Source organism: Mandrillus leucophaeus, unplaced genomic scaffold (assembly GCF_000951045.1).
Source record: "Mandrillus leucophaeus isolate KB7577 unplaced genomic scaffold, Mleu.le_1.0 Scaffold18, whole genome shotgun sequence".
NCBI classification, from domain to species: Eukaryota; Metazoa; Chordata; class Mammalia; order Primates; family Cercopithecidae; genus Mandrillus; species Mandrillus leucophaeus.
Genome location: NW_012101809.1, coordinates 6764767 through 6790687, shown reverse-complemented (window position 1 = coordinate 6790687; position 25921 = coordinate 6764767). Strand labels below are relative to the sequence as shown.

At 39.5% G+C, this 25921-nt stretch overlaps 1 protein-coding gene across 1 annotated transcript in view; it reads right to left on the bottom strand.

Moving 5' to 3' along the window:
• SORCS3 (sortilin-related VPS10 domain containing receptor 3) overlaps positions 1 to 25921 on the bottom strand; it is a 618532-nt gene that overhangs the window by 148346 nt on the left and 444265 nt on the right. Inside the window, exon 7 of the mRNA XM_011977522.1 lies at positions 16142 to 16260. Within this exon, the coding sequence (XP_011832912.1) occupies positions 16142 to 16260 (119 nt within the window). The remainder of the gene's footprint in view (positions 1 to 16141; positions 16261 to 25921) is intronic.

Below are 25921 nucleotides of genomic sequence, written 5' to 3'. Positions count from 1 at the left end.
CTAAACCACCATTGCTTTGGAGGTAGGAAACTGATTTCCAAATAGTGAAAGAGATTGAGAGTGTATAGCTGATCTCACTTCTTTGAGCTGATGATTGAAACTCTTGTAGTCTCCTGGATAACACATCTGCCTTCCTGACCAGAACTCACAGACTGTCTCCCACCATATAAGCATCCTGAATAATTAAACACCATGAGTGCCACCCTCCTTGCAAAATGCACTACACAGCACACTTACCACCACCCTGACTTCTCATGCCCATGGAGACACTAATAGCAAAAGAAGCTTTTCTACCAAAGCACAATAACACAGCCTTCTATGGAGCTACTACCAATAACTCAGGGGTGATACGCAAAATGAAAACAATTTAATTGTGCTAGACATGGCCCATTCATATTTTATTAGAAAGGCAAATCGTTACTTTATAATATGTAGCAAATTACAGAATCATTCTCTGAGATTAAAGGACAACATTCTTTGCTATATTGACCTAGCAAGCAACAGGTATTGTAACTTCCATGGAGCCTCATTAGATATCCTGGGAAGAAACAAGTCTTAGTAATTTATAAGAGGCATGCACAGTAGAGTTCTGAATGGAGCAAGGAGATTGCCATGCCTAAGGGATTGATGGGCATCCTGTAAAGAAAGACCCCTTGCTAGAGCCTCCCGGTCTCTGCATTATGCTGAGAGGAGCAGGGGACACTGGGGTCACTGGCATTTAGATAGTAACTGACACTGTAAAAGTGAATGGGATGGACTTACTCAAAGGAAAGTGTGTTAGTCTGTTCTCATGCTGCTATGAGGAAATACCCAAGACTGGGTAATTAAACCTCTTAAGAGAGGAGAAAAGGGGTTTAATTGACTCACAGTTCTACATGGTTGGAAAGGCCTCAGGAAACTTACAACCATAGCAGAAGGTGAAAGGGAGGAACAGCACCTTCTTCACAGGGTGGTTACCTAAATTTCACTGAAACTCGGTTTCCTCCATAGAAAAGTAAAGACAATATCTGTCATATTGAGATCCTGTGAAGATTAAAGTTTTATTAAACTTTAAAGGAGTTTAATAAAAGAAGAAGTGCTGAGCAAAGGAGGAAAAGCCCCTTAATAAAACCATGAGAGCTTGTGAGAACTCACTCTCACAAGAACAGTATGAGGGCAACCTCCCACATGATTCAATTACCTCCCACCAGGTCCCCTCCATAACACATGGGGATTGTGGAAGCTATACTTCAAGACGAGATTTGGATGAAAACACATCATTCTGCCCCTGGCCCCTCCCAAATCTCATGTCCTCACATTTCAAAACACAATGATGCCTTTCCAAAAGTTCTCCAAGGTCTTAGCTCATTCCAGAATTAACCCAGAAGTCCAAGTCCAAAGTCTCATCTGAGACAAGGCAAGTCCCTTCTGCCTATGAGCCTGTAAAATCAAAAACAAGTTAGTTACTTCCTAAATACAATCAGGGTACAGGCATTGGGTAAATACACCCATTCCAAATGGGAGAAATTGGCCAAAACAAAGGCACCACAGGCCCCATGCAAGTCTGAAATCCAATAGGGCAGCCATTAAACCTTAAAGTTCCAAAATGACCTCCTTTGACTCCAGGTCGCACATGCAGATCATGTTGATGCAAGAGGTGGGCTCCCATGGCCTTGGGTAGCTCTGCCCCTGTGGCTTTGCAGGGTATGGCCCCCTTCCAACTGCTTTCACAGGCAGGCATTGAGTGTCTGTGGCTTTTCCAGGCACACAGTGCAAGTTGTTGGCAGATCTATCATTCTGAGGTCTACAGGATGCTGACCCTCTTCTCAGTGCTCCACTAGGCAGTGCCCCGGTAGGGACTCTATGTGGAGGCTCGCACCGCACATTTCCCTTCCTCACTGCCCTAGCAGAGGTTCTCTATGAGGGCTTCACCCCTGCAGCACATCTCTGCCTGGATATCCAGGCATTTCCATATATCCTCTGAAATCTAAGTGAAGATTCCCAAACCTCAGTTCTTGACTTCTGTGCACCTGCAGAGCCAACATCTCATGTAAGCTGCCAAGGCTTGAGACTTGCACCCTCTGAAGCAACAGCCTGAGCTGTACGTTGATCCCTTTTAGCTATGGCTGCAGAGGCTGGGATGCAGGGTACCAAGTTTCCAGGCTGCACACAGCAGGGGGGCCTTGAGCCCAGCCCACGAAAACAATTTTTCCTCCTAGGCCTCAGCACTGTGATGAGAGGGGCTCCTGTGATGACCTCTGATGTGCCCTGGAGACATTTTCCCTGTTGTCTTGATGATTAACATTTGGCTCATTATCTATGCAAATTTATGCAGCTGGCTTGAATTTCTCCCCAGAAAATGAGTTTTTCTTTTCTCTCACATCATCAGGCTGCATATTTTCCAAACTTTTATGCTCTGCTTTCTCTTGAACGTTTTGCCTCTTAGAAGTTCCTTCCACCAGATAGCCTAAATCATCTCTCTCAAATCCAAAGTTCCACAGATCTCCAGGGCAAGGGCAAAAAGCCACAAATTTCTTTGCTAAAGCATAACAAGAGTGACCTTTACTCCGGTTCCCAAGATGCTTCTCATCTCCATCTGACACCACCTCAGCCTGGACTTCATTGTCCATATCACTATCAGCAATTGGTCAAAGCCATTCAACAAGTCTCTAGGAAACTCAAAACTTTTCCACATTTTCCTGTCTTCTTCTCCGCCAAACTGTTTCAGCCTCTGCCTGTTACCCAGTTCCGAAGTAGCTTCCACATTTTGGGGTGTCTTTATAGCAGCACCCCACTCTCTGCAGTACCAATTTACTGTATTAGTCTGTTCTCACACTGCTATAAAGAACTGCCCACAACTGGATAATTTATAAAGAAAAGAGGTTTAATTGACTCACAATTCTACTTTGGAAGGGCTGGGAAGGCCTCAGGAAACCTACAATCATGACAGAAGGAGAAGGGTAAGAAAAGCACCTTCTTCGCAGTGGGGGCAGGAAGGAGAAGTGCTGAGCAAAGGGGAAAAAAGCCCCTTATACAACCATCAGATCTCGTAAGAACTCACTCACTTTTACGAGAACAGCATGGGGTAACCGCCCCCATAATTCAATTACCTCCCACTAGGTCCCTCCCACGAAACATTGGGGATTCTTTTTCTTTTCTTCTTTTTTTTTTCGGATCTAAACCTCCATACTGTTTCTATAGAAACTGCAGGAAGCTCTTCAGGATATTCTTTTTTTTTTTTTTTTTTTTTGAGACGGAGTCTTGCTCTGTCGCCCAGGCTAAGGTGCAGTGGCCATATCTCAGCTCACTGCAAGCTCCGCCTCCCGGGTTTACACCATTCTCCTGCCTCAGCCTCCAAGTAGCTGGGATTACAGGCGCCCGCCACCTCGCCCGGCTAGTTTTTTGTATTTTTTAGTAGAGACAGGGTTTCACCGGGTTAGCCAGGATGGTCTCGATCTCCTGACCTTGTGATCCACCCGTCTCGGCCTCCCAAAGTTCTGGGATTACAGGCTTGAGCCACCGCGCCCGGCCTCAACATTGGGGATTCTGAGAACTACAATTCAAGATGAGATTCGGCTGGGGACACAGTCAAACCATATCAGAGAGGGTAGGAAGTAAACAGAGAAAAGGAACCTAGAAAGAACACTGAGGAAAAACCCTTATTTAAAGAGTGGGCAGAGGAAGAGGCACCTGTGTTGGAAAGTAAGATGATATTGGAAAGACGGAGAGATGAGAGGGGACCCTGAACTGTACCGTATCGAGGAAGCAATGAGAGCGGTTCAAGGAAGAAGGAGCAGTCAAGAGGTTCAAATGCTCTAGACAGGTCAACTAAGTTAATTATTAAGAGGCATAGTCTAGATGTACTTCAAAGACACCTTGGAGGAACTTGGCAAAAGCAATTTCGGTGTGGTGGCAGAGGCAGAAGTCAGTCTCAAGTGTTACAGAGACAGGAAAATGAGAAGATGGGGTTATGAATAAAGTTGGTGCTCAAGAAATTTGATTGTGAATGAAACATGGGAGACTTAGAGGGGTGTAGGTTCAAAGAAAGTTTTATCCTGCTTTGTTTTGTTATGTCAAGATGGTGGATATTTTTAAAATATTTAAATATTGATGGAAAGTTTAACATAGTGATGAGTAAATTACAGACAGGGGAAAGGAGAATGATCAGTAGTGTCAAGTCCTTGAGAAGAGGGATGGAAATGGGTGTTTAGATTGAGGAATCTCATTTATATGGGGATGAGAACAATGCCTTCTACTTCACTTAAATAGTTCACTCTACCTACAATAACTGGATACATAGTAGGGATTCAAGAGATATTCGAAAGTCTTTCAAGATTGCCTTGCATTAAGTTACCCCCAAAAGTAGAGCCTGAGACAAGGTCTTTTATGTAGTTTTTTGTTTGTTGAGGAATGATCTGGGGACAGGAGTGGTGAAACTAGGAAGCAGGAAACAGGGAGGGAGAGAAGGCCATTCCAGGGTATATTACTAAACCGGTTATTACTGTCAGCAATTAGGGCTCAATCCCATTAGACAGCCTATGAAAACTCATGTAGAATGAGGCTCAGACTTGCCTACCTGACATAAGAGAGAAGTACTGATCCACTAGTTATTTTTTAACTTTTATTTTAGGTTCAGGGGTACATGCACAGGTTTGTCATATAGGCATATTGTATGTCACGGGTATTTGGTGTACAGATTATTTTGTCACCCAGGTAATAAGTATAGTACCTACTAGGTAGTTTTCTGTTCCTCTTCCTCCTCCCACTCTCCACCTTTAAGTAGGCCTCGGGGTCTGCCATTCCCTTCTTTGTGTCCATATGTACTCAAAGTTTAACTCCCACTTATAGGTGAGAACATGCGGTATATTTTTTTCTATTTCCGTGTTAATTTGCTTAGGATAATGGCCTCCAGCTCCATCCATGTTGCTGCAAAGGATGTGATCTTGTTCTTTTTTATGGCTGTATAGTATTACACTGTGTATATGTGCCATTTCTTTTTAAATCCAGTCTACCATTAATGGGCATTTAGGTTGATTCCATGTCTTTACTATTGTGAACAAAGCTGTGATGAACACATGTGTGCATATGTCTTTACAACAGAACAATTTATTTTCCTTTGGGCATATACCCAATAATGGGATTGCTGGGTCGAATGGTAATCCTGTTTTAAGTTCTTTGAGAAATTGCCAAACTGCTTTTCACAATGACTAAACTAATTTACATCCCCACCAGCACTGATCCACCAGCTCTGGATTCCTGTTGCTAAAGTTGTCCCAGTCTTGGCACCTTCAAGACTTGTATCTGCACCAGAATAGCTAATGGGTCTCTTGCAAGCATCCTACTTGGGAAGAAATCAGCCCTGGAACAGGGGATCCATAGTGCAGGTGAGGCAAGGTGATAGCAGGCCACCTCTGTGCAAAGCTAGTAGCTGAGGCAAATGTAGCTGGAAGGATGTGAGATGGAGTATGCTCCATACAAAGGTCAACTAAATATCATTACTTTGCAATCAGATCACTAATTTGTGTTTATTCCTGGAAGTATTTCAAATACGAACAGCAAACCACTATAATCATTATACATATAGGAGATGCATCCAAGCTATTTAAAGAACCTCCATTTGGGCTGGCTGTTGAAAACACTTTTACTTAAGATTCTGAAAGCACTTCAAGAATATTTACCTGAAGATGTCTTTATTGGATTTCTTTTCAAGATTGTCTCTGTAACTCTTTCATTTTGCTTTAAACTCCTGTATTGTAAATGTGTCCCTAATGATGTAATTGCTATTTATTTAACATTCAAAATCTCTCCCATTAAGACCAAATTAACATCATTTAAAACATCTCCAAATAGCTTTTCTTTGAATAATTACACTCTATTAATTTCTGCCTCAGGGTTTTTTTCAGAAAGATAATAATTTACTGGGGATACAGTAGCCACATCATAGAGGCTTTTCTACCTTCCATGATGGTATATAAAGCAGGATCTTAGATGAAGTACCAAAACCCAGGTAAGCTGAGACCAAGATGCAAAAACAGTCTTGAAAGTTAATTAAATCCCAAAATAGTTACATCTCATATACATCATTAAAAGTTGGTTATCAAAGAAACCAACACAATAGAAGCTATGTGGGAAGGTTTTATCATGCACATATGTTGATACATGAATTGAGTCTATGAATAATTTAAAAATGAATTTGGAGAAAAGATCTAGTAATCTTTTATGTGATCGGCTTATAAAAATCCTTAAAAGAGGATGTGCATACACTCAACAGTGAGGCTGATTTTTGTATGTGGATTAGTCTCTCAATTCTTGCATTTTGTAGGGCTTTGTAGCGTTCAAAGCATTTCAAAGCCATTATTATCTCCCTTGATCCTCACAACAACCTTCCAATTTAGAAAGGGCAAGTAGCATGATTCCGTTCTACAGAGATGAGGAAATTAGTACTCTGAGAGTATAAGTGACTTGTGTAGTATTTCCTTGCTCGTAGGTGGCAGATTCCAGATTACAACCTAGGTCTTTAAAGTCAGGGCTCTTTTCTCCACATCAGACCACTAGCTATTTGAATCATAACCTGATGGAGAGCAGGGGCAATGCTCCATTGCACCTGGCACACTTCTAGGGCTCAACAAGTATCTGTTAATTGGATACCAATATTTGTTAATTGCTAGTACTTCTGGAACATCTCCCAACACTTTATAACGTACTATTTTTCTATGTTTATGCATAGAACTCTTAAAACTAACAGCAACATGTATCCAAGCTACCAACTGACTTCACTGTAGTACTGGGACCATCCTAGAAACAGTCTGATACATGTTATTGTTCCAACCCTAAAATTCCTTGTTATATAAGGTTTCTTTTTTCTTCACCACATCTATAGAACATTACTGAGAGTTGAAAATACCACTGGGTAGTAGATGGATCTACACAGTGTCACCTGTCTGGCTGGCATCTTTACAAAGGTTCAGGGAGTAGCTAGCTATTCTGGGTTTGCATGAGTGGTTGTGGGTGCCACAGGTTCGGGAAGCCACTCTCTTCTCCTGGCCTGAATCTGCACAAACCCTCCCAGGCTCAAGTGGCCAACTGTATCTTTAGGGTTCCTACCCTTTCCCTGTGCTCAGTTCCTAAAAACCATGTCCTTTTCCAGAATGTTCAGTTTGCAGTACGTCATCTCACAGGGCACTACAGGCTCACTTAAAACAGCAAGGGGAAGTTTCATTCTGTGCTAAGGCAACAAAGACATCAGGGATGTGGAGAGAGACCTAGCAGAGGCAAGATGACCGTCCCTCCCTCAAATTTTCTGCTTTCTTCCCACCTCTAGAGTACTTTATTTGTATCTTAATTATGGACTTTTTTTCCTCTTGTGTTTTAAAGTTTTGAAGACTTGTCAGTATTATACCCCTTTTATGAATACAATTGCATGCACAATGAAAGTTTATTCCATGAGTAAATGAACTCTTACCACATTGAAGGTCACCCTCTGTGACATGAAGAGAGTATAGGGCAGGGTTTCACACAATCCACTGCAGACATAACATACACATTGCTGGTGATAGGTTACTAAGGGACTGTTCTTGTTTCTTCATCACATTCCCTAGTAGCAAGGGGAGCCAGGGTATGAATCTTATTACTAAAGGAATTTCATTGCAACTGCTGCTAAAGTACAGATTCTTCAGGATAATCACTAGAAATGCTACTCCATAAGGAGAAAAGACAGGATTTTCAACCATCTTGGCTCAGAACACAGAAATCAACTTATTGCTTCCCCTGCCCCTACAGAGGAAAGCCGATTTCTTTTTTATCCAAGTGGAACGGAGGCATTTCAGGCAGACTTTTCCCTATTAAAACAAGGGCTCTTCTGGGAAGGATTAGCTTTTGATTTTGCTACAAAACCTCAGGTCCCCTACACAGAAAAGGAACTGACAGATTCACAAATTTCACAGCTTTCTGTATATCTCCAGCTCAGCTTGTCCAACAGCTGGAGATCAAACACTGGGTTCCCCCAAGCAAAACCATCAGAATGGCTACCTTTACCTCCTAGTCAATAGGAAAATAAAAGGTGAAGTAGAGACCTTCGAGGTCTCTCTAAATAGTAGGAGCTGCGTGGGTGGTTTATGGACCCTTCTACTGCACATAAGACACAGAATTAAAAACAATACGTCAAGAGAAATAAAATTATGATTGGGCATGAGGCACATTCCTTTATGGGGCAAACAGGAGAGGATAAAATTTTTAATATCATGGGAAGAGGTTTAATTTAATGAATGAGTATCATTATAAAGAGGTTACCAAGGTTTTTCATTATTTAAACTGTACTCTCAAATGCATATACTGTACATTTGTATATAATCTCTACTCATGTGTAAATAATTACACATTAAGAATATGCATCACATTTATTAATATGCAGAGAAAAGATTTGGGCCTGGATCTCACCTGCATTCCTCATGGTTCAGCTGTCCACACATGGAAAACCTCACCTTTGACCAATGCAGCCAACAGGGCTGCAAAAAGTCAGTGTTTTCAAACATTACTTAGCAGCAGGATCCTTTTGTCAAATGAAAGAGTATTAGGAAACCTAATATACAGAGCAAATAAAAGCAGAGTTGCTCTGTTTGAGGAGGTGCTGGGAAGCCCAAAGCCCAGCCTTTCCAGGCATCCCCCTCGATTTGGCACATAAGGGTGGGAAAGGATGAATGGAAAGTCTGGTCTCCTTTGTTTGTGAGGTTGTTTCTTCTTTCTCAGTTATATGTCTCTGTTAGCACTAAAACCAAATATAAGACATCAATACTTTTAAAAGTTTGAAATTTAAGTAGATAAATCTCTACAGTCAGGAAAAAAACAAACCCACCAAAGTCTCTTATCCTCATCTTGCTGTTACTCAACTGCTTAAATAGTAGGAATAAAAAATAATCTGCCTCTACACAGATCCCCTTTAAAAGCCAAACCAGTAAGCATCCGTCAGTGGAATGCACAATCCTCAGTGTCCAGCTCTGCCTTGGCGCTACTCCCTGGCGATGCCACCTTGAAGGGACTCGAGCCTTGCTGCTCTCTGACTTCTTCTACCAAGGCCATTCTCTGACAGACTGGTAGGCAGGAACAGGTAGAACACCACTTCCTCTGATACCCTGACACTGTGCTCATATAGCATCTGCGTAGCTTCTCCAACAGAGTAGGAAAAGCTGCTCTGTTGGTCTGTGGGTTTTCTGCTTTGACAAAGCCTGCAGAGGCAACTTTAAATGAAAACACTCGCCCTTTTCTAGGTGACAGGCAAACATTGATCACAATTGACACAAATCTTACCTTCTCCATAAAGCCTGTACTGATCCTCATTTCCATTTTCAAAACTTATACCCCCCCACCCCAAAAAAGATTTTAAAATGACACTGGTTTCAGAAAATCATTTGAGATGGTTTCTAATAATTCTTTAAAAATAACACACACACAAAAAATAAAACAAACAAACAAAAAGAATATAGGAAAGCAGCCAAGGAATAGAAAATGACCAATGGCAAAGCATAAAGGAATATAAAGAATAACAATACCATAAGCTTTATGTGGGGAGGCTGCTGAAATTCACACAAAAATTAGTTCTGTGCTTTCTAGCAACTATAAAGAGGGGAACACAACATTATCTAGATTTAATTAAAGAAAATAGAAAGTGTTCAATTCAGTTTTCCAACTTCTTTTTCTACCACTCCACTCCCTCCCACAATTACAACTGCCCCTTACATAAGAGGTCCTGATACATTCTGTTTTCTTTCTTCCTTAACTTTACCCAGGCCTTCTCCTCTGGTCAGAATTCTCTTTCTCTTTCACCTACTTAACTCATAGCCTTCTTTTGAGAAAGTTTGTACTGACCCTCTTCTAGGGTCAGGTGAAAAGCTCTTTCTCCAAGAGCAACATGTGCTTTCCACTAATACAGCTCTCATCATATTATATTATAATTGTTTAGTTATGTGCATTTCCCACTGGGCTGAATGTATTTTAATACATTTAAATGAATTAATATAAAAAAGACAGTGAATAATATATTGGGTAATTCTTGGACAGCAGTTTTATAAAAACGCAGAGACATTGTACATTGCATGGTCATTTCTTATGCAGTGAGCAATTGTCAATTAGGCAAGTTGTCTTGTATTGTTAGCTGCAGAAACAAGATTCCCTTGCTTCAAAAAGATAACTAACTACACTTTCTGAGAATAGGATGGTGTCTTATCTTCTCAGTTCAGTTCAGCTCAGCAAACTTTTATTGAGTACCAGTCATTATGCTAAGAGCAGGAGAAGCAATGATGAATAACACACACTCCTATTCCTTTTAGAGACCTGGCTGGGGAAACATAATGCAAATGGGTAAGTACCGCACTGGAGCTTCGTCCAATCTCGACTGAGGATGTCAGGGAAGATTTCCTACGGGAGGTGCTGTTTGTCCTAAATTTAAATAATAAATTTGTCTGGTAAAGGGACATCCCAGGCAGAAAAAAATATACATAAGAAAGGCATATAAAGTAATAAATGGCATAGTTTGTGCATGGAGACTAAACAGGTTTATGTTTATTGAAGGTTAAAATGAAACAAGGAAGGAATGTGAAGAGCAGTGGTGGGTAAGGAATTCATACACGGCTGATGGAGTAGGTAGGATCCAGGTCACAGAGGTCTTTGCAGATAATGGTAAGGAAATTGGATTTTACCCTATAGGTGATGAGCTGCCACTGAATGTAGAAACATTGATTTTGCCCTGTGACTGGCTGATGGGGAAGGTTGGTGTTGATCTGGGAGAAGGAAATCAATTAGTAAGGTCTCGTAACATTTCAGAAAATATATAATAAGGATTTATAAATGGTTTTAAATAGCCAAATAATGATGATGCTTCTCCCCTTTCCTGTTATAAATCACCCTAGAGCAATAAGAAAAATAAGAAAAGGAAATACAAACTGTATCCATGATGAAAATCTAACTCTGAAACACAATATATGTGGAAAAAGGAGTCACATATATTGTGTACCAGGTGGTTCTGTCTTATGAGAAGAACCTACTCACAGAGAAAACAATCTTGAGTCATATAGGACCTCAGTGAGAACCAAGAAGGATTCTTGTTAAGCTGAAACAGAGCCCTAATCTGTCACTAAACTGAACCTCCTCAAATAGTTTTTCCAGGAAGAACTCATAGCATTAAAAAATAAGCAATAAACACATAAAGATAAAAGAAAACAGCATAAGAGTGATAAAGTAATATAGGAAAATAAAAGATGGAAAGGGACAGGAAAAACAAATAACAGATATGGAATAAAATATGCTTCCATAGAGCAAATAAAAACTGCAAACACACTGCTATAATTTAAAATAACCTGTATGACGAGGAGATCACCTCTATAAGAGAAGAGTTTGAAGCAGAAATACAAGAGCTCAGGGGAGGTATGTTGAGACAAGAGAAAGAGACACAATATAAACAGGCAAAGCTCAGAAAAGAACTTAAACAAAAACAGGGGGAAAAAAAAAGCAAAAAAAGCAAAAAGAACCTAGAGAGCCCAGACTCTACTAAGTACTCATTGAAGAATAATGTAAGATTGTTTTTAATCTCTTTTTTCTCAGTTTGCTCAGGGAGTAAAAAAGGGTTGGGAAGGGAAAAATTTTGGCTTTCTCTTGTCTTTGCTGTCTAGTGTACACATCCTAGGTATCCCGGAAGAAAGGAACCAAAACAATAAAACTGAAATAGAAAATAAATTTCAAGATATGCCACAGAAACTCCTGAGAAATTAAAAATAAAGAAAATATTAAATCTATTTAACAAATATTAATATTCCAGAAGAAAGAATCAGTACACTATGGCCAACCACAAGGTATATGTTAACTAATAAGTAATTGGTATCAAAATATTTTTTAAAGGCTTTAAGTATTGAAGTTAAAAAACAAAATAAAACAACAACAAGATGCCTTAAAGAAAAATATGAGATTGGTCTGAATAATAACAAGTTATCAGAGTAAAAATTATGATGGAAAGAGGATGACACATACATTTTATACCCTAAGAAATGATATTAAAACATAAAAAGATACAGACAAACATATTTTCAGCATTCAAGAATTAGAATTAGCCTTTTTTGGAAGACAAATTTCAGATAACCAAGAGATAAATGGAAAAAACTATAGGAAAAAAACTTCTGGGAACAATTGAATACATTTACCTATAAGACTAAAATCAAAATAAATGCAGGAATTACAGTGCAGAGCAGAACGTTCATGCTCTAAAATGATGACGTAAAGAGGAATAGGACAAGAGGTCATAAACACACACTATTTTTTTTCACCTTTCTTCTGTAGTGCTTCATAAACTATTTAAGTCTAACAGAATTATATTTTAAGGCAGTAAGACAAACACTAGGAAATAACTATTCAAAATTAAGTAGCGGAAGAATTAAAGAGAGGGAGAAAATTAGAAATTCAAGGAAATATGCTGATTTTGTAATTGCTGCCAACAGGAAATCAATAGATATTGTCCAGAAATAGAAGATTCAGTATGCTATGTAAATTTCTATTCATAAAGCTAAGCACTTAGAACAAAAATAAAAATACTCAGAATTATCAAACAGACATATAGGAAAGCAAACAGACCATATAATGGGAGTTTTAAAGTAATCATAATTAAATACAAAGCATATACTGTCAGAACTAAGATATATATGTCATATCTGTCAATGCAAATGGCCAAACTTACCTGTGAGAAGAAAAAGGTGGATTAAATGCTGATGACCCACTGATCTATATTTGTACCTGCAATATGTGTAGTTGTTTACCTGCAACTCATTGGCATTCTTCTACCATATTTCAATCTTAGCTAACTGATAGCTGCAAATGATACCATGTAACCTGTGTTTAGTTGATGATTAATGAAATTCAATGTTTTTCTTAAGTTTATTGGCCTTTCACATTATTTGGGGCATTGTTAATCCATTGGTTCCCATGTCATTGATAGTAAAAATAAAGCCTTCAAGGCCCAGTGGGATCTAGCACCCTCCACCTTTCTGGCCTTATCTCTAAATTGTCTATCTAGGCCTCACTGCATGTTCCTGCTCATCTCATTGAACTCTGAATATTGGAGTAGCCTGAGGTTCAGTCTTTGGATTGTTCCTCTTTTCCATCAATACTTATTTCTTAGTGGTCTAAGAAATGCCATCAATATGCCAGCAACTTTACAATAGATCAACTCAGCTGAGACTGGCAATTCTGTGGTCTAAAAATGCCATCAATATACTGTAGACTTTACAATGGATACACTCAGTTGCAACTGCCCCATGACCCACCCCCACTCCTGAACCCAGCCTCAAATCTCCAACCACCCACTCCTCATCTTCATGCGGGCTCGAGGGAGCCAAGGCCTGACAACCTGGCTCCACGCTCCTCTCTGACTGCACTATCTTCTGCCACCCTGTTCCTAGTTCACCACTCAATGAGGCCTTCCTAAGTCTTCCAAAATAAAACAGCAATACCTTTATGGCTTCAACATTCACAGTCCCTGATTTGTTTTTATTCATAGCACTTGTCGTTATCTGATACATTTTGTAGATATATAATAGTAAAAGATAAATAGAAAGATAGAAAGCAAATATTCGTATAACACTGTTTCTAGAGCATCGTTTTGCTGCTTTACAGATAGCGTTAACAAACATAATCCACCCAGCAACCCATGAAGTAAGTACTACGATTATCTTCTTTTTATAGATAAGTCAAAGGAGGCACAGCTCAAGGTCACACAGCTAAGTGTGGAATGCCACAGTTTCAACAAATGCCAGGTGTTAGGCTCTAAATTATATGTTCTTACCCATTACTCTTCATAACTTTTCATATCTATGAATATATGGATGTTTATATCATACACATATTTTTTCCTATCTTCCACTAGAATTAAATACCACTAAGGCAGAAACTTCGTTGTGTTCACTATCCTAACCCCAGCACCTAGCACCTAGAACAGGGGACCTCACATATACCTGGCAATGAGTAAAACTTTATTGAATAATGAAACTACATATCTTTTCAAGGAAAATAAAAATTGACACTAATTAAAGACAAAACTTCTGTCTGCTTCCAGTATAATAAAAAAAGAATGTTTCAGAATAATTTGTTTAAAAATCTGTATATCTGTCTGCAGAGTTATAGCAAACTTTATGGGACACAAGGAAAAATGAAAAAGTCTGAACATTTAAAATTCTAAGTCATGTTTCCAAGAAACAATTCTGCCATATTGAGCATTAAGGGAAGAGAAATCTGATTGGTAAATTCATAACTCACTCCTGTGCTTCCATTGTAAAAAAAAAAAAAAAAATCTACATAGAAAGAGATAAAGGCCTTAAATGGGGACCATAACAATGAGAATGGAATAAAAGGAAACACTAGAGAAATCACAAAGAGTGATATTAACAGAGGCTGTGGGTTCATTTAATTTGGCAACACAGACTGACTTTGACTGACCTGGTAGGGGTTATGCCACAAACTGCGTAAGGGTCAAGGTCAAGTGTGACCTGTTGGTTCTGTTTTACTTGTGGAACGTCTATGTTGGGATGTTGAGTTGTTTATTTGATACGGAAGACTGCAGTACATGGTAGATGTCACAGCTTACTGACTTGAAAGTGATCAAACCTTGGAGACAGTCCTTAAAACCAGGGGATTGCTCAGGCAGTGAGTACTGGGTAGAGAAGCAGGTCAAGGGCAGAAATTTGAGGAACCCTAGAGTAGTGACTGGTGTTGTGTATTCTGCAGTGTATGTGTTCAATAAACAAACACCTATGAATAAGAGAATGAAAGTGCCGTTGGCCTGCCAAGACTTAGAAATACAATCCTGAGATTCTGGCTTTCAGGCTTTCAGTCAAGCTAAAAAAACAGGGATTTTTGAAGCCACGGAACCTTCCTCTTTTACTCCCTCATTCAAGATGGTTTTTGAGTGGCTAGCTATTTTTCCTGTATTTTACTAGACCTCAAAAATCTATGTAACTAAGTTATAGAGAGAAGTAACCGTGATGCCTACAATCAGTTCAATATAACAAATATTGACTGAACACCCCTGATATGCAAAGACGTCTTGTTAGGGCTAAGGGAGAGGGGTCAACTGTGTGTATAAAATATTGTCCCCATTCTCAGAGAGTGTAAAATGCAATTTGGAGAGAAGACAAATCCATTGAGATTTAATAAGTAATGGCTTCCGATAGCCTGTGTGCTAGAGGAATGGTATAGACCATAGAGCTGCAAGGGTTCAGAGGATGGTGAGTCACACTGAGCTTGGAAATTCATAGAAAGCCTCCTAGAAGAGACGGGATTGATCTGGACTGAAATACCAGGGGTCAGGTAGAGAAGGTCATTCGGGTGCTTAGGTCCGAGCAAACTCAGGGAGTTTTCAAAGTTCAAGTTTCCTGTGGGAATAGCTTTCAAAACAACTGAGAATAGAAGGATGGGAAAGCAGAGTGTGGGAAATCAAGGTTGCAGTCAAATATCATGTTTGATTTATCACACACACCCTCTGTCAGTCATCTGGTGGAGCACTACCTTTTGTTCCTCTTATCTTTGCCCTGTTTTGTACCTCCTCATAGTACAAAGTAGAGATAACAAGACCCAAAATGTAAAAGAAGGCCTCCCTGGTCTGCCTAAATATGTGAGTCCCATCTCATTTTTCCCAAGACTGAGTTCTGGGAGTAAATGCTTTGGGACATGGACATTGAGAAGGTAGTCAGCATCGGAAAGAAGGGGAAAGTTTAGTGAATACTAGATATATCCAGAAAAAGAATCCTGAAGATGCTTAATTTATAGGGGATTTTCATTGCCAAGTTAAACAGGTCACTTTGGGTGGAAATAGAATGTGGCTTTGATAAATTACTTAAAGTCAAATCCCATTAGAAATTTGACTTTAAGTTACTTCAAACCCAGTCCAAGACCTAGTCAATTCAGACAGCTCCTGTGCGATAAAATGGCAATCCAATGGAAGGATTCAGTGCATCACTAAAACCAGTAGAAGTCCGGGCTCTCCCCAGAGGACTAGGTCGCCAAAGCAAAGGAGGGACAGTGTCTCAGCTCCACATCTTCACAACCTTGGGAAAGCCACCTTCCTTTTCCTAGCAGGCAGCCAACTTCAATGATGCATCCTCCCACCACCAACTGTACTTTCTGTACTCACCTGAATGAAGATATATTCATCCTGGACAACCAGGGAACTGATGTCAATGGAGCGGGCAAAGGGCCCACTTCTAGTTGTCTCAGCGCATTCCTGGATCCTGCAGGTGAGGTAGTGAGCATCTGAAATAGGAGGGCAGAATGATGCTTAGATACAAGTGAAAACCATGAGGGAGCCCCAGGTGGCACACAAAGCTCTACTTCATGGGGGAATCAACAAGATAATTTAAAATAACAGTGAGATTTCATGTTTTTGTCCACGGAATTTATAATAATTCCCCAAAAATTGTAATACCTAGTTTGGACAGAGAAGTGGAAAAATAGTTCATCTCCTATCATACTACTGAAAGAGTAATTTGGTATAGTTTTTTGGAAGAACAAATTTGAAATACGTATCAGAATTTTAAAGGTACATATCTTACATCAGTAATTCTAATTCAAGGAGAATCTGTTCTAATTTTCTAATTAGAGAATTCTAATTTTCTAGATGTTTTCTAGAGAAAGACTCATATTTTCACAAAGAGTCAAGGCAACGATATTCACAGTGGCATTGTTCATAGTAGTGAAAAATTAGAAATAGGCTCAATGCCCATGAATTAATGATCACTTAAATAAACTGAGATACATGCATATGACAGAGTACTATGCCGCAATTAGAAGAATTCGGTGGATACATATGCTTTAACATGGTAATTTCTCCAAAACGCACTGTTCTGCAATCTTTTAAAAATTAGTTACCATCATGTATAGTATGATCCAATTAGGCTTATGCCATACTGCATAGAACAATGTTTAAAGGATACATACGAAAATTAGCTATGATTACTTTTAGGCAAAGAAACGGACTCAAGGAAGTAGACAGAATTCAAGTGGGACTTTTGCTTTTTACATTACATACATTTTTATTATTTTTACAACAAGAATGCATTTATTTCTTATATAACATTTACAAAACTTACATAATTACTTGTAAAAATCTTCTAGAGATCTCAACAGCTGAACCCTCCTCCCTCGCCTCAAGCAACCCAAAAAAATGCATGGTACCAGCTGTAGCTGAATGGGAAATCTTTGGCTCCAAAAGGCATTCTGATTATGACTAGAAGGTTATCCAAGGAAAGGCAATCCATTTAGTTTTTTGCTCTTTAATTAAGGAAAAACTACAGGTCAGTCTCTGTGAAGAATCCACTATAAAAATTTACTTTAAAAAAGGTTATTATTCATTTAATGAAATTTAAAAATAAATGATAAAAATGGAAAGTAGAAATCACTTTAAGATCAAAAGTAGAGAAATCTTATTATCTAAAACCACATACATTATTACATACGCCTATCTAATGCAATTGTTTCCTTGTACGTGTGCGTAAGTGTGCAGAGGTGTCAGAGGCTACAGAGAAGGGAGTGGTAGGCAGCAGATACATAAAAGCAAAAGGCTTACAGAAGCAAAAATATATAACAATTGAGATTAAACAATGGGTACTTTAAATTATTTCTGTTTAAGTAATTGATGGATGGATTCAACAAGTATTTCTTATGCACACACTACATATTGGGTATTGTTTGGGTACTAGGAATAAGGCAATGAATTAGAGATTTTCCATTCTAAAAGAACCTTCTGTCTAGGAAGAGGTTTACTCATATATGTAGCTAGTTATTACACAAATTAATTTAGAAACATGATGCTACTTTAAGAAAGAAATATTTTAATGGGAAATGAATTCATTACATGCTATACATAACTACTTCTTGAATGTTTAAATTTGAGCAATGTCTGTTTGCTTCGGTAACTATAATCTGACTAGGTCTAGCATTGATTCCATTTGCCCCAGTGGCAGTTATCATCTGCACAGTAGCTCCAGCCTCTAAACTTTTCTTTCTTCTGCATCCCATACAATCGAGTTGGTTCCTAATCCTTGACAATTCTGCCTCTGAAGTGTTTCAAGTTTCTTCTCTTCCCTCCATTACCTGCACCATTTGCCTGGGACACTTTCTTGTCATCTGTGCTCCTTCTGTACTCATTTCACATCTAGGGTCCATGTGGATGATGAGTTGGAGACTGGATGGATTTGAAACAAGCAGCCAAAGGCATCTCTAAAACCTAAGCTGGGGTTAATACCTCCCAGCATCAAAACCACCACTAATGCTGAGTGCCTTGGGATACGGCCTGAATAACTTTGTATGACAGGGCAGGCCTTTACAACTATCCTAATAAACTCAAATGCTTAAGGAGGCATGCGAATTATGTATGAGAGTAAAATTAGCGGGGGTAGATGATAAGTGGTGGCTGGCACAGTGTCAGGGATCTCTGAGGAGCGGCGGAGACCACACTTAAAGGGCAAACATTCGCCTCTTTTAAGGGGGAACTGCTCCTCCACACAGAATTCATATGCAAAAATAAGACATTCTGAGTTTCTAAGAAAAGCTAAATGCCTCTATTTTTTAAATGCTAAATTTCCTAATTTTTATAATTGAGAGCTATTGGGAGGCCAAGGTGGGTGGATCAAGAGGTCAGGAGATCAGACAATCCTGGCCAACATGGTGAAATCCCATCTCTACTACAAATGCAAAAAATTAGCTGGGTGTGGTGGCAGGCACCTGTAATCCCAGCTACTCAGGAGGCTGAGGCAGGAGAATTGCTTGAACCAGGGAGTCGGAGCCAAGATTGCACCACTGTACTCCAGCCTGGTGACAGAGCAAAACTTCGTCTCACAAAATAAATAAATAAATAAATAAATAAATAAATAAAGTTGAGGGCTAATGTAAATATAAAAGATGGTACAGGCCAAACACCTTGAGGCCAAACAAAACAAACCTACACTCCAAATGAAACCCAGGAACCACTGTTTTTTTTTTTTTTTTCTTTCCAACTTTTATTTTAGATCCAGGATGTACATGTGCATAGGCAAATTGCATGTTGTGGGATTTGGTGTACAGATTATTTCATCACCCAGGTCATAAGCATAGCAACCAATAGTTTTTCTATTTTCATCCTCCTCCCAACCTCTTCCCTCAAAAGTAGGCTCTGGTGTCTGTTGCTCCCTTTTTTGTGTCCGTATGTACTCAGTGTTTAGCTCCCACTTATAAATGAGAACATGTGGTATTTGTTTTTCTGCTCCAGTGTTAGTTTGCTTAGGATAATTGCCTCCAGCTCCATCTATGTTGCTGCAAAGGACATGACCTCATTCCTTTTTATGGTTGCATGATATTCCATGGTGTATATGTACTACATTTTCTTTATCCAGTCCACGGTGGATGGGCGTTTAGGTCGATTGCATGTCTTTGCTATTGTGAATAGCACTGCAACGAACATGTGTGTGCATGTCCAATGATTTATATTCCTTTCTGCTCTGCAGTTTGGTCATGACCTTCCTTGCAAGGAAAGAGACGGACTTTCTTACCCTCATTCCCTGACCCTGTAGCAAGACCAGCTTGTCCAACATTCTTTAAGGACAGCCTGTATGTCCCTTCCTTTTTGTCTTGGTTCACAGAGAGAGCCAAGAGTGGCCTGGACTTCCACTTCTGGCTGAGAGGAGAGGGGAAGGCAGGGAGCCCAGGCTGTGCTTTGGAGCACATTGCTAGCCCACCAGGAATATTCTTGGAACCATCCAGTCTTAGTAATTTGCTCCTAGAATAAAGCACCAAAACAATGAAAAGCTGCAGTAAAAACATGTAAAGAAACCACAGGTGTTGACATGGCAACCTGCTTCCTTGTTACCAGCCAGTGTCTCAGAAAGCCCCTTGCACTGGTAATCAAAGGTACACACAGGGGGACACCTGCTTATCCCCACACACTGGCTCATTTCCCTCTGGCTATTTACTATTCACTCTCTCATTTGGACACTTTGAAAACAGAAGCAAGTGTATTCGAGGCCACCACAAACAAAATCAAAACCTACCTAAACCTTGGCCCATAGCAGGTATAATGCTGTGCCAAGCTCATCCTACTTCTTGGCTCGCTCTCTACTTGCCACTGCTCAGCATGGCATGAAAGGTCCAATTTAACAGGAAGACAGCACTGAAATGAGTTTTTGAAAATCACTTAAAATTTGGTGGCCTTGCAGTCTTGGCTGGACTCAAATATTGCAAGTCTCAATGCTTTTATTTTTCAAAACATAGAGATTGGGTAAGTGCCACAGTGCCCTCTGCCAGGCGAGAACCAAAGTCGGGGCATAGGGAAACCAAATTGTCAGGCAGGCCTAGTGGTCAGAGAGAAGTAACTGAGGGTTATGGAGGAACTGTGGCTGTCAAGGGTGAGCAGGGAATATCATTTGCTTCAAACCTCACATATGTAAAATGTCTCAAATTAGAACTCTAGACATTACCTCCAAATGAGGCTGAACACAGTTATAGAGATTCTGTGATGAAATTAACAAAGGTATTTATGACATAACTTAAAATCCCCAAATAGGCTTCCAATAAGTGTGGCCTTCTTATTTGTTTTTTAATAACACCAGACACCAGATAAAATGAAAGTGGTCCAGATCTCTTGAGCATACTCCAGTGGTTCTGAGAGCAAGGACTCCGAAGCTAGAAAGTGCTGAGATCAAATCCGGGACTTCCTATGTGCAGACCGGCCTTGGCCAAGTAGCAGCAGGGCTTTTCAGCTGTGAGGCACAGACAATTTAGTGTGTGCCTCTGAGGACTGTCGTCAGGATTAAATAAGATGTTGCATGAAAAATGCTTAGCACATTGTGGATACATTTTAAAAGATCAATAAATGTTAGTTATTTTTTATTATGAAGAGAAAGGGAAAGGAATCCAACTCTCAGCATCTTTTGTAGATTCAATTTATAATAAATGTCCTATTTTGTTGTGGAGAATTGAAAGACCATGATATCACAGGTTCTACAGTGAAGTTATATTTTGAATTTAAATCATCGTTTACCTTAAGTGCAATGGATGTTTGGACAAGAACAAAAGTATATGGGCTGGACAAATCAAGGAGAACTTCAAAGAGGAGGCAACCCTTGAGTTTAACCTGGATGTGAAATTGTGCTATGTGAAAGGAAATTCTTGAATGAGGCAGTTAAAAATGCACAAGGACTTTTACGTAAGCAAAGCTCATGAAATATGTGACATAATCGCATGTTAATGAATTGACTTCGATTAATTCTTATTCTTGAACTTCTATTTTCTATCCTCTCCTTTGAAACATCCTCAAATGAAAAACTAGAAAGAACAGACAATCAAAAGATCTCATTTGGATATCCCTATGTAAAAACCAGAGAGTGATTTCCTAAATGGTTAATCTTCATGCTTAATATATTTCTAAATGTAAAATGTCTTCCTAATATATTCCTAAGAGCTAGTGTGGTCACTGCTCCGCTTACAAAAATGAAAAGTCAAAGGCTTTGTTCCCTGCACCAGGAATAGAAGATTATTCTGCTATTTGGAAATATGCACTCCTATTTCAAACTAGCTCTACAGCTAGCAGGACCTTTAGGAGTGTTGTAACATCATTTAAATGGAGCCAGCATCCATGTGTTCTCACCCTACAGACGTGGGACCAAGGATCTCATTGGTGAGAAGGGCTGCCCCACACTGACTGGTTCATTCCTTTTGTATTGGCTCAAGGTATATAGAGAAGCTGCAGGTGTCAGACACATCCCGAAGTTCCAGGAAGCAGAGAACATAAGACAGATTCTTGCCCTCAGAAGATTCCTATGCCAGTGATGGAGACGGGACATTTACAAATGAATATACCTTAGGATGCTTAGAGAACTGGTGAATGTGGGAGGAGAGATGGAAACAATCCGACACCCTTAGCTTTCTTTTCTTCCTAAGAAGCTGTATTTCTGCTCGAAGTTTCTCAGGACTCAGGGACTCAGGGACTCAGCCTCAGCCTTTCTCTATTCATCAAGACAAGCCCCTCATCTACATCAACAAACGTAACTGGAAAGTCCAGTTCTGGTTCTGCCATACCTTTCCAAAAGGATCACCTCTTTACCAGCAGAAATAAAATCGTAGCCACATTTCTCTTCCTGGACTGACTTTATAAAGCTTCAGTAAAATGTTGGTTACACTGAACTGAATGTCACTAAAAGCCTATACATTTTGTTATGTTTAGTTACGTGGTGACTTGTGATTATGTTTTGCCTTTGAGAATTACTAAGCATTCAAACTTCCTAGACATCAAGCTTCCTGTCATCTCAGAGAAAAAACTTTCTGTGATTTACTCAACTTCCATGCCTTTGGGTAATAATGTACCTATTGTCAGAAATTGAAAAAGTGAATTAAAATTGTGAACAAAAAGCAAATTCAGCTCTTCAGGCCTTCTCTTAGAGAAATACCCATGAGCTGTTTATTTTATGTAACATTAACTCTCAAATGAAAATAAGTGAAAACAAGCAGATTCAAGGTAACTCTAAAAAGTTATGTAGCTTCCATCAGCATCCTTTTTCTTGACTGGGGAGTGCAACTAACCTATCTGTAAAGACAAGGAAGGAAGTAATATTGCTGCAAATACCTAATACAGAGCTTGAAGCATAATAGGTTCTAAAAACAAACAAAGGCAACAAACAATAAAAGGGAGCTTCCATTCCTTCTACTGAGTTCATGGATTTTGAGCTTTGGTGACACTTCTCATCTCCCATAGGAGAAACCCAGCATTATCTGTCTTCTTGATGGCACAGGAGGCAATCTGGCAGTTGCAGATATTTAGAAACCATGGTGACACTGAGTATCTCAGCAGTCCTACCATCCCATTCAGGGCTCTTTCCACTGTCCCTGCTAAATAAACTGACCCCGAATAGGATGATGATATGAAGATGATGATGATGATGACAATGACGATGACAATAGCAGCATTTTTGACTGCTCACTCTGCGTTGTTTGGTGTTCTAGGAACTATATGCATTAACGCATTTCATTCTTGCAACAACCCAGGGAGTTACAATTATTATCATTTCCCTGTTATAGCAGAGGAAATTGAGGCACAGGATGATTAAGTAACTTACCTAAGTTCCACAGCTCTAGGAAGTGACGGAGCTAGAATTTGAACCCAGGTGATTTTACACCAGTACCTGTGATCCTAACCTTTATGTATTTTAAACAGAGAACAAAAACTGGGCTAGGTATTTGACTAGAATCTACATACTGGGTCACTCCCTGTCACTGGCTGTCTATGTGACCTTGGGCAAGTTGTTATATGATTTGATGCCTTTTGGAATGTAATATAATGTGGGAATCTCTTATATGTTCTGACTTTTTGATTCTGGAATCCTTCTATCAAAGACAATCCTATATCTCCATCCATAAAGTGAGTTTTACTGTGCCTGCTATGATTGAACAGAAGGCAAGCAGTCTGCAGCCCCATTGCCTTAGCTCCCACTTTATCCTCATTTTGGCCTCTGAAGTCTTAAAGAGCTGCTAGAGCTCTGAGTTCACACAATTCCAAAGTTATTGAATTAATCAATATTTTTAAAGAGCCAATAATATATGTATCTAGAGCCTAGAGTTTAGTCTTCAAAGCTAATAGTTTCACTTGTGTGCCAAGCTCATTTGATTACTTATGTATGCCTGGAATCTCTGTTAAGAAGTATTAGGCTTTATCTTGTCTTAGAAGTGCAGTGATTGCTTAACGAGGGTTGATGATGAGAGGAAGACAAAGGATGGTGGCATATGTTCTACAGGTTTTGATTCTGCACATTTCTAGAATGTCTAGATGCTTCGAATGTTTTGCCCATGTTCAGGTTCACTTATCACAGTGCACCATGGGACACCATACTTGTGAATTTCATGCAGAGGAGCTCACTACTTCACAAAGCAGCCCACATCATCTTTGGGTACTCTCTGTTGTTACTGCTTTGTTCATTGAACTGAAATCTCCCTTGTTGTCAATTTTACTCTATAATAAGATCTTCATTAGTAAACTGATGAAAAAAATAAATTATAAAAATACTTCTTACACTTGTTAGTATTTTCAAATAGGTAAAACACTAGATGAGCGATCACAGGAAGGCTAAGAAATTTGTCCAAGGTCTAAATGACAGAGTTAGTTTTCCAACTCTATTGACACTCAATTTCCTCTTACGTGGAGGGTGTGTGCGTCCTTCTGTCTGTCGGTCTGTGACTGCGTAACTATGTCAGAGAGAAAGCATGTGCAGGGACATTCAGAGAAAGATGAATTCCAGAAGTGAATGGGAGGAAAAGCCGTTGGAATCCTGAATCTCATGGCAGAAATAGGATTATTCACACAGTTGTTAACCAAACTGGTTGGCTTTGCCCTGCTTAAACCTTGCCAGGGCAAAAATATAATAATAATAATTTAATGCTTTCAGCTTAATTCAGGAAGTCTGACTCCTATAGAGGGAGACGAGGACTAGGCCAGAGGAGAGATTCCGATATATAAACAAAAAAAGAGACCAGCTTATGTTGGGTTAGATCGAGAGTGTTGGAGTTAAGTTTAAAGTCAGAATTGTCAATGTCACACCACACAACTGAAAAGGCCATGCTCTATGCTGCTTCTCTGGGGCCCCTTCAGTCTAGAGCGGCACCATCCAATAGATATAAAAAACAAGCCACAAATGACCTTTTACATTTTTCAGTAATCATATTTTAAAAGTAAATAGAAAAGTGAAGTTCATTTATATGTTTTATTTAGCCCAAAATATTATCATTTCATCATGTCATCATATAAAAATCATCAAGGAACAATTTTTCATTCATAGTATAGTAAGTCTTTGAAACCCGGTATGTATTTTACACTTAAAGCACACCTTGATTCGGACAGCACATTTCAAGGACTCAATAAACACTGTGACTAAATGACTACCATATTGGACAGCACAGCTCTAGCATAACTTTCCCACACCCCATTTCTACCATCCCTTTGGATGGTAGAGACTCATCCAACTCATCCCACAAGATGAGGCTTAGCTATGGCCTCTTCTGTGCAGCCTTCTGCCACTCCTCAGCAGTTGCGCAACCCTTCCTTTTGGTCCCCACAGCACTTTGTCCATGATACTTACAGCAGAGTCTCCGTGGTCTTTAGCATAATGTGCTACAACAATGATCTGTGTACATATCTGCCTCTCCCATTCACCTGCGAGCTACTTGGTGCTGATTGTGTCCTTTTTATCTGTATATACCCTGCAGCTCAGTGCAGTTCAGTGTTAATCAAAGTACAGTCCCCATACCAGAAGCAGCAGCTGAGAGCTTGTCAGAAATGGTGAGTATATATTTTAACAAGCTCTCCAGATGGTGCACATGCATGTTAAAGTTCAACCAGCTCAGATCTAGTGCATTGGTTCTCAATCCTACATGTCCTAAAATCAGCAGGACAGCTTTATGAAAGGCCAATGCCCGGGACCTTTCCCAGGAGATACTTCATTCATTGATTTGTGGTGGGACCCAGGTAGGGGTTTGTGTGTGTGTGTGTGTGTGTGTGTGTGTGTGTGTGTGTGTTTATTCATGAGGTGATTATAATGCTTGGTTTGAGGACCACTTGTCTTCTATACTTGAAGAGTGTTCCATTACGGTGGAGTGAATTGTGAGCCAATGAGCAAATATAAGAAAAGCACAAATTTCTATATTAATATTTGCACAGATGCCAGTATCCTCGTCTTACTCTGGGAACTACATAGAGCAATATTTAATTGGTGTTTCATGAGCAGATCTTGCTTCTGTTCCCTGAATGAATAAATAAATCATTAATTCTGCTTCATTTTATAATTAGGAAAAAGGAACCTAGAGAGGTTTACTTGTTTCCCTGGATCACATAGCCTCTCAGTGGAAAAACTGGAATTAGAATTTAGGTTTCTACTCTCCACGTCTGCCTGCCTGTGAA